The sequence below is a fragment of the Sebastes umbrosus genome, chromosome 4, assembly GCF_015220745.1.
Source record: "Sebastes umbrosus isolate fSebUmb1 chromosome 4, fSebUmb1.pri, whole genome shotgun sequence".
In the NCBI taxonomy this organism is placed as follows: Eukaryota; Metazoa; Chordata; class Actinopteri; order Perciformes; family Sebastidae; genus Sebastes; species Sebastes umbrosus.
Genome location: NC_051272.1, coordinates 20,815,824 through 20,830,846, shown reverse-complemented (window position 1 = coordinate 20,830,846; position 15,023 = coordinate 20,815,824). Strand labels below are relative to the sequence as shown.

At 39.0% G+C, this 15,023-nt stretch overlaps 1 protein-coding gene across 1 annotated transcript; it reads left to right on the top strand.

The window, feature by feature from the left end:
- Positions 1-1,308: 1,308 nt before the first annotated feature.
- On the top strand, positions 1,309-10,520 carry scamp5a (secretory carrier membrane protein 5a). Its single transcript, XM_037768769.1, has 7 exons — positions 1,309-1,524; positions 2,369-2,443; positions 2,584-2,703; positions 6,578-6,734; positions 6,829-6,930; positions 8,662-8,779; positions 9,628-10,520. Exons 2-7 carry the CDS (start codon positions 2,437-2,439, stop codon positions 9,835-9,837), a joined length of 714 nt encoding a protein of 237 aa, XP_037624697.1. The 5' UTR covers positions 1,309-1,524; positions 2,369-2,436; the 3' UTR covers positions 9,838-10,520.
- The last annotated feature ends 4,503 nt before the right edge of the window (positions 10,521-15,023 follow it).

The following is a 15,023-nucleotide window of genomic DNA, read 5'->3' as shown; positions in this document are numbered from 1 at the left end:
AAGACTTTGACTACCCTTAAAGCTAGAAAACATGGTAGGCTTCCACTTTCTCATGAGGCATCCATTATAAAGGGTTTATAAATTGTTCCTAAATCATTTACTAAGGCAGAAAGTTTTTTGGTATAATTTGGCAAAAAATCCATAATAACCTTTCAGCATATTGTAATTCAAGTGTTCTGAGAGAAGACTAGACTTCTGTACCTCCTCATGGCTCTGTTTTCAGGCTTTAAAAAATCTACAATCTCTGTGCTCTGGCTGGAAGGCGGTGCTTGGTATTCCTCAACTGAGCTCAACGTGGCTGCAGGGTCACATACGTTCTCATTTTACAGCTAAACAGTACACTACAAGATGTTTGTGAAAACATTTGAGGTGAGAAATAAGCATTGCAGTAACATAATATTGATTTATATTTGATCAGCGCTGCCTAGTTTGACCGTTTGATCGGAGTTCATGAGTGATTGACAGCTGCTCAGAGACAGCAGGCTCCAGCTCGACTCGGATTGGTTGTTTTCCTCCGGTCTGTGAAATCTTGCAGATGCTGTTAGGAGCACTGAAGGACACAGAGGAACATGATTTTTTTTCAGATTACCTGTGTTATGCACTACTGTCAGGATATAGTGACCGTTTTATAAAAATAACTTTTTAAAATCACATTTGCTCCAATTATACCCAATGCAGGTTTAAGTAAAACATTTCCTAACATTATTTATGCAGATTAATCAGCTACATTAATCTGCATAAATGCTAAGAGTCAGAAACACTCTGCAAACCCAGGGCAACAAAGAGGAGTGTCTGTGATAAAACTCTCCTGCACCACCACACCTTAAAGGTAAATAAAGGCAAGCACTTGTGTATGTGTTGTGTTTATATTGTATTACAGCACACTTTTTAAAATCACATTTGCTCCAATTATACCCACTGCAGCTTTAATAAAACATCTAAAAAAAGTAGTAAATGTTTCTCATCCTGTTCACTAAGTTTTTTTAACCCCTGTATCACTGTCATATTATTTTCCTTCAGAGTAGGACTGTCATACATCTTTTTAATGTTTTGCTGTGATATTTGTATATTTGCATATGTAATAGAGTGATAACAGGCAGCCAATCAGATCAGTTTGTGTAATAATGCCTCTTGATATTCAGCACTGTGGACAGCATCAGAGGGGGCGGGGCTTTTTGGAATATTCCTGCTTTCTGATTGGTCGGTTCAGGTGTCAGTTATCCTCCTCCCTGGTCCTCCTGCCTCCTCCTGCCTCCTCCGGCCTCCAGCCCGGGCGGGTAAAACCAGCAGATGATGAGGAGGAGGAGGGGTATATATGTGCGTAAAGAAAAGACCTGACGTCACGTGACCGCCTCTTACTCCCAAACCCGTCATTTGAGGAATAACGTAACATATTTCTTGTTTCAGCCCAGCCAGGATCTGTCTCTTTCTTCCTTTAATGTGTTTTAATGCAGATTATAATTCAGAGGATGCTATTTAAACGAGAGGAGGGATTCTAGCAGCATTCTCGAGAATAAACTGGAGGTAAGGCTTTTTTTTATTCAATGCATTTCCATTCATTACAGGAGGAGGGAAATAATTAATGTGTTTAAATAAACCTTATTCAGGGGCCTCAGTAAAAAAAAAACTCGAAATCTGCATCCTGGGTGGTTTATTGTGAGGAGTTTGACCTGCTCGGATGCAGCGATGCACCGTGTCGCACAGGCTGCAGGCTGAAGGACGCTTCTTCTCCATCGCCCTGTGATCACGATGTCCTACTGCAGCATCACTGAAACAAATACACACACAGAGGGCAGTTTTAGCCTCATAATGCATGCAAATCAACCAGGATCAGAGTGTTTTTCGTTACAGAAATTGCTATATTTTGTTGAAGAAAGATGCCCTTCAGAGCTCCACATCCACCATCATATAGCCTATATGCATTGAAATGTGGCTTACAAACATAGTCAAATAACATGGACGCTGGTTGATTATAGCCTGTTAGAGATAAATAAACATATCTGTCATGCACAGCCCAATCTGTTATCTCTGCAGGCCTGTAAACGCCTATTTTGCGCCCATATAGGTTATGAATATATTTTAGGACTCACGACAAGGCCACAGTGTTTCTCCCTCCGCGAGGATTACACAGCTTTAATATGTGCAAACATGTTTGTCTCTGTCGATATAATGAATGATGCTGCAATGGATGCACTGGAAGGGCTGGGCACCACTTCTACTGCAATCATGTAAGGATTTAAAGTGTTTTATTCCAGTGAAGTGTGTGCATGCATCCACAGGAAAGGCCTATATGGAGGATTGTGGCCCTACAAGAAGAGCAATGTGTTGCACTTATAATAAAACAGCTATATCCTGTGTTCCTCTGCAGTTTGGTTTTCAAGGCAGCTGAGATTGAAGTCTGTGTTTGGAAGTGGAGGAAAATACTGAACGGTCATCATGGCAGGTAAGCTATCTGTTGTGTGAGTCTATGCACACAGTCAACCCATTCATCAAATTGTAATCTCTCATGCAGCTGTTTGCTTGAATTCTTTATGTATTTGGTGTGTGGGCAGCTGCGTTGAACTGTGTCTTTGTGTGTCCTAGAAAACAACTTCCCTCCCCTGCCTCGATTCATCCCCCTCAAGCCCTGTTTTTACCAAGACTTCAATGAGATCCCAGACCAGCGTCGCACGATGTGCAAGAGGCTCTACTACCTATGGATCTGTGAGTTTTGCCTGCAGTAAAAGTTTGGGTTGTATAACATTTACAACATCTTTTTACTGCAACTCATGTGTCATGAATGTTGCTTGCATCATGGTATAAGCTGTTAACCTGTACACGGCTTCTGTGTTTTCATGCTGTGTCACTTTGTTTTTACCCAAAACAGCATGAGAGCCAAGCATCACAGACACTCCAGTATAGCTGTGAGACCAGATTGACCGGTCTCACTGTCACAGAGACAGTTTACCCCTCATCCTACCAACATATTTAACATACAAGGACTACCGACCAAGAATAAACTGTACACGTCTGGGGTTACTGGCGGCACACCGGTTGAAGCAAATGTGCATTTCTGTGACCATTGGACTCTGCACGCACAAGTTAGATGTTATTTCCTGCGTGGGTTGAGTGGCACAGGAAATGGCAGATTGCAAATTTTGCACCACTTAATAATGCATCACCACTGTGATGCACAATGTTGCTCTATGTCAAGTGTAGATCACACAATGTAAATTTCATGTAAATCGGATGTTTGTCATATAATGCAGACTTTCTGTTGCCAGTAGGTGGCGCTATGACTATGAGTCAATATTGCCATGTAGATGCCCTCAGGCCTGGACTGCTATGAAGTAGGTCAAGTTTGGGGCAGATTTGACCAAGTACAGTCGAGTTACAACAGTTCGTCGTTCAATGGCGAATCATGTAAATTCTCTGCCACGCCAAAGCTCAAACTTTTAAAAGCTTTTCATCACAAAGGTCTTTAGATTGTACTGACCACAGCAGAAGTAAATCAGGTTAAATCTCTAGGAGGAGTTTGTTAAAGTTCAGAGCCTGGAAATGGCCAAAAATACATGAAAAATTCACACAAAATTCAAAATGGCCGACTTCCTGTTGGGTTTAGAGCATTGCCTTAAGAGACTTTTTTTTAAGTCTACATGTGCCTACCAAATTTCGTTCATCTATCTTCTCAAAACATTATTAGTTATGTAATTAATGTCATCTAAATAAAAAAACAAACAGATTATTATTATTAGTAGATCCTTCAAAATAACTGACAGAGTGCCTAAACCCCCTGATAGTGTGTCAAACTTTAAATTAGGACCAAAGGCAAATATATGATCTATTCTATCTTAAAATATTTTAACTGCATAGGCTGCAATTGGGTGCTTTTGACTGGGTTCCCCAGGACCCCAATATATTGGTATTTTTTAAAAAGCTCTAATTAAAGGACTAGTGTGTTACATTTAGGTGGATCTATTGGCTGAAGTGGAATATAATATTAATAAGTATGTTTTCTTTAGACTCTAAATTGCCCGTAGGTGTGAATGTGAGTGTGAATGGTTGTCTGTCTCTATGAGTCAGCCCTGCGATGGACTGGCAACCTGTCCAGGGTGTACCCCGCCTTCGCCCAATGTCGGCTGGGATCGGCTCCAGCCCCCCCCGCGACCCCTAACGGGATAAGCGGTTGTAGATGGATGGATGGATGTTTTCTTTAGTGTATAATCACCTGAAAATAAGAATCGTGTTTTTGTTACCTTAGAATGAGCCGTTTATATCTACATAGGGAGCGGATCCTCACCACGGAGTCCGCCGTGTTGCACCGCCATGTTTCAACAATAGCCCAAAACAGACAAACCAAACTCGGAGTCGATAACGTTACTCGCTCCCGTCGCTGCCGCTCTCTCTCTCTCTTGCTTCACCACTCACTTCCCACGTACACACACACTCTACGCACTGGCTCTGCTCCAAATGGCTCTAGAGAGCGCCATTCACTTTTCGTGTCTGCCACCGTAGCTTTCCAACAAGCTTGGCACACGGGAGAGGCTTCAGTTGGTTGCAATCTCCTAACCTCACCGCCAGATACCGCCAGATCCTACACACTGAACCTTTAAAACAGGAACAGTAAACAATGACATGAAGTCATTAGGAACAAATTGATTGACAAAGTCATGAAAAACTGGAATAATAGAATAAAGCTCCTGTGAGATATGACAAAAGTATACCTCTGGGGTCTGCGGGGACAACAGTTGGTAGGATGAGGGTTAATATATTTTCTGTTTTCTTGTGCATTTTTAAGCATAAATTGAAATGTTGTGTCTTAAGTTGATTCAATCTTGGTGGAATATGGTCTCAAACCAATATAATATGCAAGTCTCCTTCAAAAATCACTTCAGGAACAATAAAACAATTATGTTTTGATATAGTGAACTATTGAAGGGTATAGTGATTTTGTAGTCAATATGTTTGTAGGCATGAACAGAACAATGTGAACCAGGTTATAGATTTAGGGATTCATCATGTGTAAACCTATATAAAGAAAGTATTAGGTCCACCTTGAATTAGTAGTCCCATTATATCATATCGTGATCAATCTCTGTTTTAATCATTTAGGTTTTCTCCTCATCTCCTCTATCTTCCCTTCCCTTTCCTCTCCTGTCTATTGATGATGTATCACTTCCTTGTTTTGGACCAATAGGCTTACACATTGATGGAGAACCATCCTCCACCTGTATTGTGTTACACTAATCAGTAGAGGGACTGATAAGTGTAACACAATACAAAGTGCAAGCTACTGCTGACTGCTGACAGAGACCCTGATGAAGACCCAATGCGTTGGTCATTTTAATGCAATGAGCCCTTCACAAGATTGAATAAGCACAGTACACCTGAGTACCTGTACTGTATGTGATTACTACAAGGACCCAGCAACTTCTACTCCATTGTCTTCATTGTGTCTAAGTTTGACACATTTGCTTTTTGCTTTTACTTTTGAGAAACTAAATCTTGACAAATCTTAAACAGGAGGTCGGGTTGGTTTTGATCAAGTCAATTGGCAGAAAATGATTATTTTGAGGTATTATTCAAGCAAAATGACAAATCTCTCTGGCTCCAGCTTCTTAAATGTGAGAATCTGCTACTTTTATTTGTTGTAAATCATTGAAGAATGAATATCTTTGAGTCTTGGTCCAAAAACAAACAAGATATTTGAAGACATCTTGGGCTCTGGGCAACTTTTTGTCACAATTTTGTCGTTACATGGACTAAACGACTTATCTATTAAAGGAACAGTGTGTAACATTTCGGGGGATTTATAAGCAGAAATGGAATATAATATTCATAGAAATATTTTCATTAGTGTTTAATCCCCGGAAACAAAGAATCATTATGTTTTCATTAACTTAGAATGACACGACACGCTTGTGAAGCTGCGGTAACGTGAGCTGCAGAGTGCAAAACTGTGGTACCACCAGCCACCGTCTGACTTCCGTTGCTCCTAAAGTAGTGTTATTATGGTGAGGATGACCTCTGAGTGAGGCGAACAGCGTTACCACGGTTTTGCACTCTGCAGCTCAGGTTACCGCAGTCTTGGAAATGGAGGAATGAGCGGAGGGGTACTCAGTTGGTTGCAATCTGCAACCACACCACTAGATTCTGCCAAATCCTACACACTGTACCTTTAATCAAGAAAAATAAATGGCAGATTAATCATTTAAGAACACAACTGTTAGTTGCAGCTCTTGGTGATAACAGTAGGTTGTAGTAATGTGTCAAATTGTAATATTCACATGACCATCATGGTATCTTTTTCCATTACCACATTCAGGTTCTGCCATTTGAAAACAAGAATGTAAGTCTGGTGAAAAAGTAGATTAGTCTCCACAAACTGTTTGGTACTTGTAGAGTAGAAACTGTGTGCTGTGAGTGCAATGTTATAGCTTTAATATAGAACTGAACACGTGGTGTTGAGTAGCTGCTGAGATTCGTAGTGATTCAATCCTGCTGAGTAATGCAGCCTGTGGCATATTCACCATGGAGGCTTTTGTCTTCAGTCCGTCATGTTTTGGTCATCCTCGCTCCTTCTCTGTGACGTTGACAGTGAATAGTGCCACGCTGGCTTTTAATCTGATTGGCTGCCTGGCGTGGATGTGTGGAGGTGGCGGAGCGACCAACTTCGGCATGGCCTTCCTGTGGCTCATCCTCTTCACCCCCTGCTCCTATGTGTGCTGGTTCAGGCCCATCTACAAGGCATTCAAGTGAGCTGGTCCCACCCTGAGTTTACTCAACACTTTGTACCTGTCGTTCTGTTGAATCACATCATTTCTGACGTTTATTATCCTCTCTATGCAGGACTGACAGCTCTTTCAACTTTATGGCTTTCTTCTTCGTCTTCATGGCCCAGGTGGTGATTAGTATCATCCAGACTGTTGGCATTCCAGGCTGGGGAGTATGGTAAGAGCTTTGACAAACACAGAGATGTTTGATATGAAGTGTAAATACAGATGGGAGACAAATTAAAGAAAACAAACACCATTCTTCTAAAATATATTCACCCATTTGGATCTTTGATTATAGTGGTGGAGAGTCACCGTCTAACACTCTCACTCCAAAATCTCCCAGAAGTGACGGTATATGCCCGAGCACATGATTCACATCATTTTCATACTTCATACTAATAATTTTTAGGGCTGTTAATAAATTAAAATATTTAATCGCAATTAATTGCATGATTGTCCATAGCGATTAATCGCAAATTAATTTTTTATGCGTTCAAATGTACCTTATAAGGGAAATTTGTCAAGTATTTAATACTCTTATCAACATGGGAGTGGGTAAATATGCTTGCTTTATGTAAATGTATGTATATATTTATTATTGGAAATCAATTAACAACACAAAACAATGACAAATATTGTCCAGAAACCCTCACAGGTACTGCATTTAGCATAAAAGATATGCTCAAATCATAACATGGCAAACTGCAGCCCAACAGGCAACAACAGCTGTCAGTGTGTCAGTGTGCTGACTTGACTATGACTTGTCCCAAACTGCATGTGATTATCATAAAGAGGGCGTGTCTGTAAAGGGGAGACTCGTGGGTACCCATAGAACCCATTTCAATTCACAGATCTTGAGGTAAGAGGTCAACGGACCCCTTTGAAAATGGCCTTGCCAGATTTTCCTCGTCAAAATTTAGCGTAAGTTTGGAGCGTTATTTATCCTCCTTAGCAACAAGCTAGTATGACATGGTTGGTACAAGTGGATTCTAGGTTGTTTTCTAGTTTCATATGATGACAGTATCTTCACTCTAGCTTTAAAACTGAGTCTGCTATAGATTGCGTTAATGTGTTAAAGAAATTAGTGGCGTTAAAACAAATTTGCGTTAACGCGTTATTATCGTGTTAACTTTGACAGCCCTAATAATGTTCCATCACCTCAGTGTGCTGTACCACACCTAGCACTGAACAGAAGGTTTCCTTTATTATTTACACACAGCACAGTTCTTTGAAAGGTGAGAATAGGTTAGTGTACAGCAGGCTTATTCAATTGGCGGCCCATGGGTTCAATCCAGCCCTGACAGTTATCAGACTTTTACCTTTAGAAAAACCCTCAAATAGTGTCCCATATTACCTTAAACTAGAGGATTTCAAAGTCTGACACTGTGGCCACCTCAAACAATATTGAGACCTTATATTTGTTCACATTTTGGCAAATTGGCACCATTAAAAATATGCCGAATTATCTATTAGCAGTCCCTGTTTACAATGTGCTCATGGATGTACAGACCACTATCACATTACTTTGATACATTATAAGGAGCGTCTTTTTTCTATGATTTCTAAGCAGGTTTTTGGGTTTGCATATTTTTTGATGGAGAGATAATGCTATCCACGGGAAGTACAAGTCACACACAGAGTTATGACTCTGAGGAGGAGTGTGAGTTTTGGCACTAAGGGTTTTAAAGTACCTTAACTGCACCGGCATGCACCTGTCTCTTTCACATCCCTCCGTATCCTCCCCTAAAATCTCCCACGCCTTCCTGCGGCGGGAGGCGCGCCGCCCCGTTTGAAAACCTCTGCCTTAAACCAATTATTACATATCATTTTTAACAATTCTGCATTGTCATAGGTCATGAGTGCCATTGGTGTGAGATATTACTAACTCTGTTGTTGTTCCCATCAGTGGCTGGCTGGCTACCATCACCTTCTTCAGCACCAACGTTGGCTCAGCTGTGGTCATGCTGATTCCCACCATCATGTTTACTGCGGTGGCTGTACTCTCCTTCATCGCCCTCACAAAGGTGACCGTTACATTTCTACCCTACTTTTTAGAAAAGGACTCTTTAAGGTCAAACTGAAATTTGAGTTCTACTCCCTCTTTGTGTAATAAAAATAAACTAAAATGATACCGCTAATATGATACTATTATATAAAAACAAAAACTGGATACAGCCTTGTAGGCGGGCTCTCGTTCATTCCTATGAAAGCTCAGTGGCGCATGAACTGTTGCGTGATAAAGTACCCGGATCTTCCGGCAATCTTCTGCAGTCATTGGGCCCAAAGAGCAGGCGCAGTAGCATTTTCTTTAACTCCGTATCCCAGCCCTCGCTCCAGCCTCGGTCTTGGTCTCATTCATATGAACGGAGGAAGGAAAATAAATCTGGATTCTGCTATTGGTGCATTTTAAAACTTTTAGGACCTAATGATTTAAATAAGAGCTATTCCAGTGTTCATACTGGGAAGTTGATACACCTAGAAAAAAAAAATGATCCGCTGAGTTAAAGATGTCTCTTTCCCAATGTAAGTCTATGGGAAAAAGTCATTTTGGGCCCAATGGACGTGGAAGTTGTAGTACCGCTGTCTGGCCACTATGAAAATTTGCTTCAAAGCCTGGCACACTTCCTGGGGGCTTAGTGGCCCACACAGATATTGCACCAATCTAATTACAGTCCCAACATCATTAGTAGTATGAAAAATTCATGCCACTCGAAGAACACTGATGTAGGGGGCGCTATCACTGCAGAAAAATAAATATAACTTGTTTCTTCTTCACTTCTTGGCAAAAATGTGTTTTAATTTCAGTTTAACTTTCCTGCTGTGGACATTTTTCCCTGAAAGACACTACTGCTATTAACACCTTCTTTTGCAGGTGCATAACCTCTACCGTGGCAGCGGTGGCAGCATGGGTAAGGCCCAGGAGGAGTGGGCCACCGGGGCCTGGAAGAACCCCCACGTCCAGGAGGCGGCTCAGCAGGCGGCCATGGGAGCGGCGCAGGGAGCGATGCAGCAGCAGCAGCAGCAGCAGAACCAGAACCAGTACTCAGCAGCTCCCACCTACAACTACGACGACCCGATGTAGGGCAGAGGAGGGGGCCGAGTGTGAGAGATAAAAAGGGATCAATTAAGAACACAATTCAGAATTAGGTGCCCTTCATTATAACACTGTACAAGCTGAATTCAACCAGAACAACGTAGAGAAGAGTCATGTTTTTTGGTGGAAGTTTGAATTCTGACACATGTGGGAGTTCATAATTTAAGTCAGTTCACATTTAAATCAACAGCCAGTTATTTAAAAAGCTGTTTTTTTTTTATCTCTTATGCTGCTCTATTTTAGCTGGTCAATGTTGCTTTCCAACGGAGACACATAATATAGCTACAAACAATCCCCTGAGCTTCATCAGTTTATTCAGGTAGGTTCATCTGTGGTCAGCACAGTGACGTCTCTGCCTCTACCTGTGTCACTCTTTTAAAACATCTTTTCATTACATTTAATGTGTTTATTTATGTACTGTAGTAGCTGTATTGTTAAAAGTGTTTACTTTCATTAGCCTTGAAGGTCACCAAACACTAAAGAACATTAGTTGTAGCTTCTTCATACTCAGCTGACGAGTCTCATTAAAGAGATGGTTCAGCGATTGGGAAATACGCTTATTTGCTTTCTATTGGTGCCTTCAAGTGAAACTCGTGAGCTTGTGTTTACAACATGGAAGGTCGTGTACACGATATGCTCGGCGTTCAAGTGGTTAAGTCGTGAGAACACCGCTGCTAAGCAACGACATTATTAACGTTACTGTCGGCATCTAGAAGCCACAGAGGCTAACAATTTAGCAAGCTAGCAAGCAAGTAGCATAATGTAGTAAATGCAAAGGCTTAATGACAGAGGAAAAAGATGAGGCCGTTGGGAATTTCAACATTTTCCTCAGACCGATTATACAATTACGAAGAAAAACAATGCACTAAAATTACAATATATTAACTTATAATGCACTGAAAAATTATCTTCCAAGGCCTCCGCCATTTCTGACAACGTCAACAAACACGTCACAACTCGTGAACTCTGAGCTTTCAGAAACTTTCCACTTACGAGGTCATGAATACGACATGAGGGGGGCGTTCATATGGACTCTTCTCGTGAACACGGTAAACACCACCCCATTTGAAGGCACCATATATCGAACGATTCTTTTAAGGTTAGGGTACAGTTAAATGTTAAGTTATTTATTTATGAGCATATTTTCCTTTTGATACTGGCTAATCTTTTTTTTATTATTTTGTATGTAAACTTTGTTAATTTTTTGTTGAAAAAGAAAAGTTGAACTTTCAGCAATAGAGGCAGCATTTCAAAATATAAAAAAAATAAAATTGAACAGGATGATTAATAAAAAAAAAAAAATCCAATAATTTGTCTCAAACATAATTTAATCGAGAACAAAATGTATCAAGCAGTTATTTTCCCAACTCAAAAACTTTAAAAATCTTTTAAAGTTCATGTTGTGGTGACCTGATAGTGTTTCTTTTTTTTACTTTTCACTGTAATTCAACTTTTGTTTTACATTCTCAGGAAAGATGTGATAGCTGGTTTGAAATTCTACCTATAAAGCCCTTACAGTGTCAACATGTAGGGCTTTTGTCTCCTTTTAATCACCATTATCCAACCATCCGGGGTGTTTGGTTTCGTCAGTAGGCTCTGGTTACGTGTTTAGCGGGTTGATTTCAGTGAAATGAATTATTATTACATGTTAAAGTGAAGCACATGCAGCATTTAGGATTGCTGTTCATTGGATAAAACATTCCAAATCACATTGTACAGGTGAAAAGTGAAAGAAAGCCAAAACACTGCAGGTTGGATACAGTAAATATTAATAATCATTGTTGTAGGTGGTCATAGCATTGTATGAAGTGATGGATGTTTTCACCCCAAATTCTCCCACTTCCCCCTACATGTAAAAGCTTCAATGACTACTTGGATTTCAGGCCTTTCAGTGTGTCATTTCGTGGCTGTTGGTGTTATTCTATGACTAGGTGTAATATGATATTTATATAAAAGAAAATATAAAATTCAAGCCAATTATTTCTTTATGAGGTGAAATTGAAAGAGAGGATATTTGTGTGTGTCGCCGTTCGGTCAGAGAAAGTGTCATGTTGATTTCCGTGTCACTCAAGTCTTCGAGGTTCAGTAGATGGTTCTTATTACAGTAATACAGTATTAGACTTGAAACAGATGTGAAGATTCGTGTCTGAATGCTCGTTATTTCAAAAACCTGTGAGTCGTCTTGTCTGATTGTGATGATGTGGTATTCAATAGGCTGTTTGTTGTTTTACATTTTAGTTGTTTTTTGTACCAATCTATTATTTTGTGTATTTTTTGGATGATGTGTGGATGAGTTTGAAGCACATGTTCGTTGTGTCTTTCCATGGCTGTGGGTAACAGAATTTTTTTTTATTATAATTTAAAAAATAAATTAGATAATGTTTTGCACTGGGTTACCTGTTGACATCAGTGCAAACCAAATTCACAGTGGATCACTATGAGGGGTGGAAGTAACAGAAATTCACTGATAATTATGGAGGTGATGAAAACGCATGTGGAAAAAATGGAGTGATAAATTAACAAGCGATTTGACTAATTTAACCCGCGAAATTTAAGTCGCGATATGGTGAAAACAGAGCCATTTTCCACGTCCTACACTCATCATTCACAACACTAAATTGCCATTTATCATTTAAGGAAAGTGGCCTCAAGGGTGCAAGTAACAAAAAAGAATTGAAGAAAAGGGATGTGATGAAAAAGCGTATGAATTATTAATGGGAGTGATGAAAATGTATGTGAATTAAAAAATAGAGTGATAAATTGTCAATTGATTTGATAAACTTGATTGACAGAGTGTTTGATAGAGCAGAAGTAACACAAATTGTAAACGATAAATGTCAGTTGGGTGTTGTGAATGACGAATGGTCGACAGTTGATTATCAGATCAACACTGTTTCAAATAAAATGTCCATCAATTCATCACTCTATTTTTCAATTCACATACATTTTCATCAATTCACCTTTTCTTCAATTATTTTTGTTACTTGCACCCTTGAAGCCACTTTCCTTAAATGATAAATGGCAATTTAGTGTTGTGAATGATGAATGTAAGACGAGGAAAATGATTCAAATCAGCTTTAAATTAGTCAAATCACTTGTTAATTTATCACTCTATTTTTCAATAAATATGCATTTTCATCACAATCAATACATTTTTGTTACTTCCACCCCTCATACAGTAGATCACAGTGCAGCAATACTAACATAAATATATTAAACAGTAGACGTATTAGTGAGGTCCTGTTGTGCAGGCTTCAAACATAGACATGAAGAGTAACGGCCATAACATAAACTGTTATGAATTAGAAAAATGGGCCTGTTTTTAAGTTAATATGATTTTACAAATGCATAACATTTTCACCAGCAGATGCACTACAGCAGTTATGAAGTATAACCCTGTAAACCGTACTATCCACACGCTCATCTGTTAGCAAATGCACAACGTTTAGCTGATCAGTTCTGTAAAGTTAAATGTGAAGTCTGCACAAAGACAAACAAACAAGCTCCTTCTCTCTGTGTGTAGTGAGTTATCAAGGTGAATTTTGGATCAGTCCAAACTTGCCACAATGTACATACAGCACAGTTAATGTGATTATGGAAACTACAGCTGTATAGTTATCGTGCAGCAGGAACTGCAGTGCATTGGATACTACAGTACTACTAACTACTAACATTTCACGCTGCTGTATGAAAGCTTTTTACCATCAACTCCCCCCATGTTCCCACATATACTGTATGGTGTTTGATATGTATTATCATGTACTATATCACGACTAGGTATAAATATATAATTACTTGAGGTGAGGTGAATATTTGCCATGGATAAACACGTTCAATAGAAACCTGCTCTAATTAGGTGAATGAAGCGTCTGAGGAGGCTGTGTCTCCATGAGTGAAGAAGTAAACGAGGAATACATTTTTGTGTATTACTTTTGTATTATTTGGTCTTACCCTAATAGATATTAAACAGTTCTTGTTGCATCCTGTTTTGTTATTTGATGAGTTTGCATGCATCGCTGTAGTCTCCATATTAGGTGATCTTTACGTTTTAAAGAATGAAAAAAAGACTTAAAAACAACAAGACTGTTTTCTTATCTGATGAAATAACAGATAGCAGCATACAGTTAACATATAACACCCTGCTATCCCAAAAAAATGTTTCAAAGCTTCATCTGCCCTCCAACCAAATCTGATTTATTTATTGGTTAAAACTGACTGAAAATCAAATGTAGTGTGAGCATCTCTGTACTCTTGATGGATACTGATGTGTTGTTAAACACATAAACAACAACTGACCTGTTGTGAATATTTTCCTTTTGAGGACCTGACTTGAAAATACAATTAATTCAAAAATAATTTTCCTTAGCATGTTGTAGTTAGACTCAGGTAAGAGGTTTAATGTTACTGGTTGGGATGTACAACAACTGTTTGTGATTGACCTCTGCTTCACAGGATTTAGGAAAGATTTGGGCCGATGCTGCTTACTGTTGTCAGGGCTGAATGATAACTAAGTATATTTACTCAAGTACTGTACTAAGGCTAAGTACAGTGCTGAGGTTCTGGTACTTTACTTTAGTTAGTTATTTTGCAGATTATGTTTCATATAAAACATATTGCATTGCTCAGTGAAACAAAGCTCCCTTTTATGAAGTCATTTTAGCCTGGAGTTGAGTTGTCGAAGTTTTATTTTCTTAAAAAAAGCGAAAATATTCTTTTTCTTCTTCCTTGTTTCAATACAGACACTAATTATTTTTTGATATAAATTTAAAAACAGGTTGAAATAGTCTCACTGCACTATAAAATCTGATTTTTAGGACTCAACTATGGATATAAAACAAGTTTTTAAATGATTAAGACTTTTGCGGATTACACTTTGACCAACTACAACCAAAATGCTGCCCTTTAGTTATAATAACCCTATAATAAATATACAATTCTAGGAAATGAACCATTCATCACGAGCACTTTTACTCGTTATATTAAGTAGGCCTAAATTTAGCTGAAAATACATCTGAACTTTTACTTAAGCAAGATTTTGAATGCAGGATGTAATTGTAATGCACTATTTGTACATAGTTGTATTGTTCAAATAAGGATCTGAATACTTCTTCAACCACCTGTTATAATAATAAAAACAATTCAAAACCAGGTAGATTTGAAAGAAAATTATTTGA

Coding starts and splice junctions, on each gene's coding strand:
- scamp5a (XM_037768769.1), top strand. Junction 6,931..8,661: donor ATTCCAGGCTGGGGAGTATG/GTAAGAGCTTTG, acceptor TGTTCCCATCAG/TGGCTGGCTGGCTACCATCA. Junction 8,780..9,627: donor CCTTCATCGCCCTCACAAAG/GTGACCGTTACA, acceptor CTTCTTTTGCAG/GTGCATAACCTCTACCGTGG.